Source organism: Ursus maritimus, unplaced genomic scaffold (genome assembly GCF_017311325.1).
Source record: "Ursus maritimus isolate PB19 unplaced genomic scaffold, ASM1731132v1 scaffold_17, whole genome shotgun sequence".
In the NCBI taxonomy this organism is placed as follows: Eukaryota; Metazoa; Chordata; class Mammalia; order Carnivora; family Ursidae; genus Ursus; species Ursus maritimus.
In genome coordinates, this window is record NW_024424119.1 from 52,352,083 (window position 1) to 52,353,155 (window position 1,073).

Below are 1,073 nucleotides of genomic sequence, written 5' to 3' on the forward strand. Positions count from 1 at the left end.
CCCCCCCCCCCCCCCCCGCCAGAAAAAACAGCTCGTAGAGCAGGGTTGCCGCACCGCACTCAGCCGTTAGGTGTCGCCACTCGGGAGTGACCCAGGCGCCCCGCCCCCTGCTCACCATTGTTGCAGTGCCGGATGCAGTCCTGCAGGACCGCCTGCCACTTGTCCTGTTCGGCCTCCGTCATCATGCAGAAGTAGTAGTGCCGGGCGGAAGGGTGCCAGAGGATGAGCGGGAACTGCGTGGGGCACTTGAGGATGGGGGCGGTGCCCGACTTCGACGTGGTCCCTGCGGAGACAGCGCCGGCTGAGCCGCTGCCCTCTGCAGTTTCCGTCTGCCCGGGCCGGCAGGCGGCGCATCCCTGGGCCCAGCTGCCAGGGCCGGCTGAGGCCCAGAGAGGGCTCGCCTGTTTCGGGCTGACCGGCAAGTCAGGGCGGAGGCAGCATGCCTCTCTGTCCCTGCATCCGCCGCAGCCCAGCTAACGGGACCTCAGAATCCCGTGGCATCTGTTTGGACCCATTTCTCAGGGCGGGCACTGCATCTCGGGAAAGGCTCTGAACCCCATGCCTAAAGCACAAGCAACGCGGTCGGAGCCCTCAGGCTCAGAGGCTGGGCGTTACCTTCTTGGGTGTCCCTTCAAATTTCAGCTGTGGAGGCCAAAGCGAGGCTTACATGTCCAAGGGGGAGGGAGGGCTCCGCCTCCCTCCCAGAAAATAAATAAAAGGAGATTTTTCTCTATTTTGTCCCCATGGATATTCGAGATCCAGTGAGATAAGCGGTCCTGGGCTGGGACCTCACCACTGTTCATAACACAGTGACCGTTCTTCTTCGAGCCCTGGCTCTGCATGCCTGTGTGGGGCGCGGGCGCACACAGCACCTCGCAGGGTCTACACAACACCCCGAGGTCAGTCCTCCCAGTGCCGAGTTGCCGGAGAAGACACAACAAAAACAAAGCCAGAGTCGGGGCTGGAATCCTGGAATGCTGGGCTCTGGCTGAGCCCTCAACCACACGGGGCGCTCTACCCCAAGCCCCATCTGGGAGCACAGGCTGCCCCCCAGATCGCCCCCCCCCCCCCCC

The 1,073-nt window shown here is 63.7% G+C and overlaps 1 protein-coding gene across 1 annotated transcript in view; it reads right to left on the minus strand.

The window, feature by feature from the left end:
* The window catches only part of NIBAN2 (niban apoptosis regulator 2), a 49,255-nt gene that overhangs the window by 9,836 nt on the left and 38,346 nt on the right, over window positions 1-1,073 (minus strand). The window contains exon 5 of the mRNA XM_040631925.1: window positions 116-283. Within this exon, the coding sequence (XP_040487859.1) occupies window positions 116-283 (168 nt within the window). The remainder of the gene's footprint in view (window positions 1-115; window positions 284-1,073) is intronic.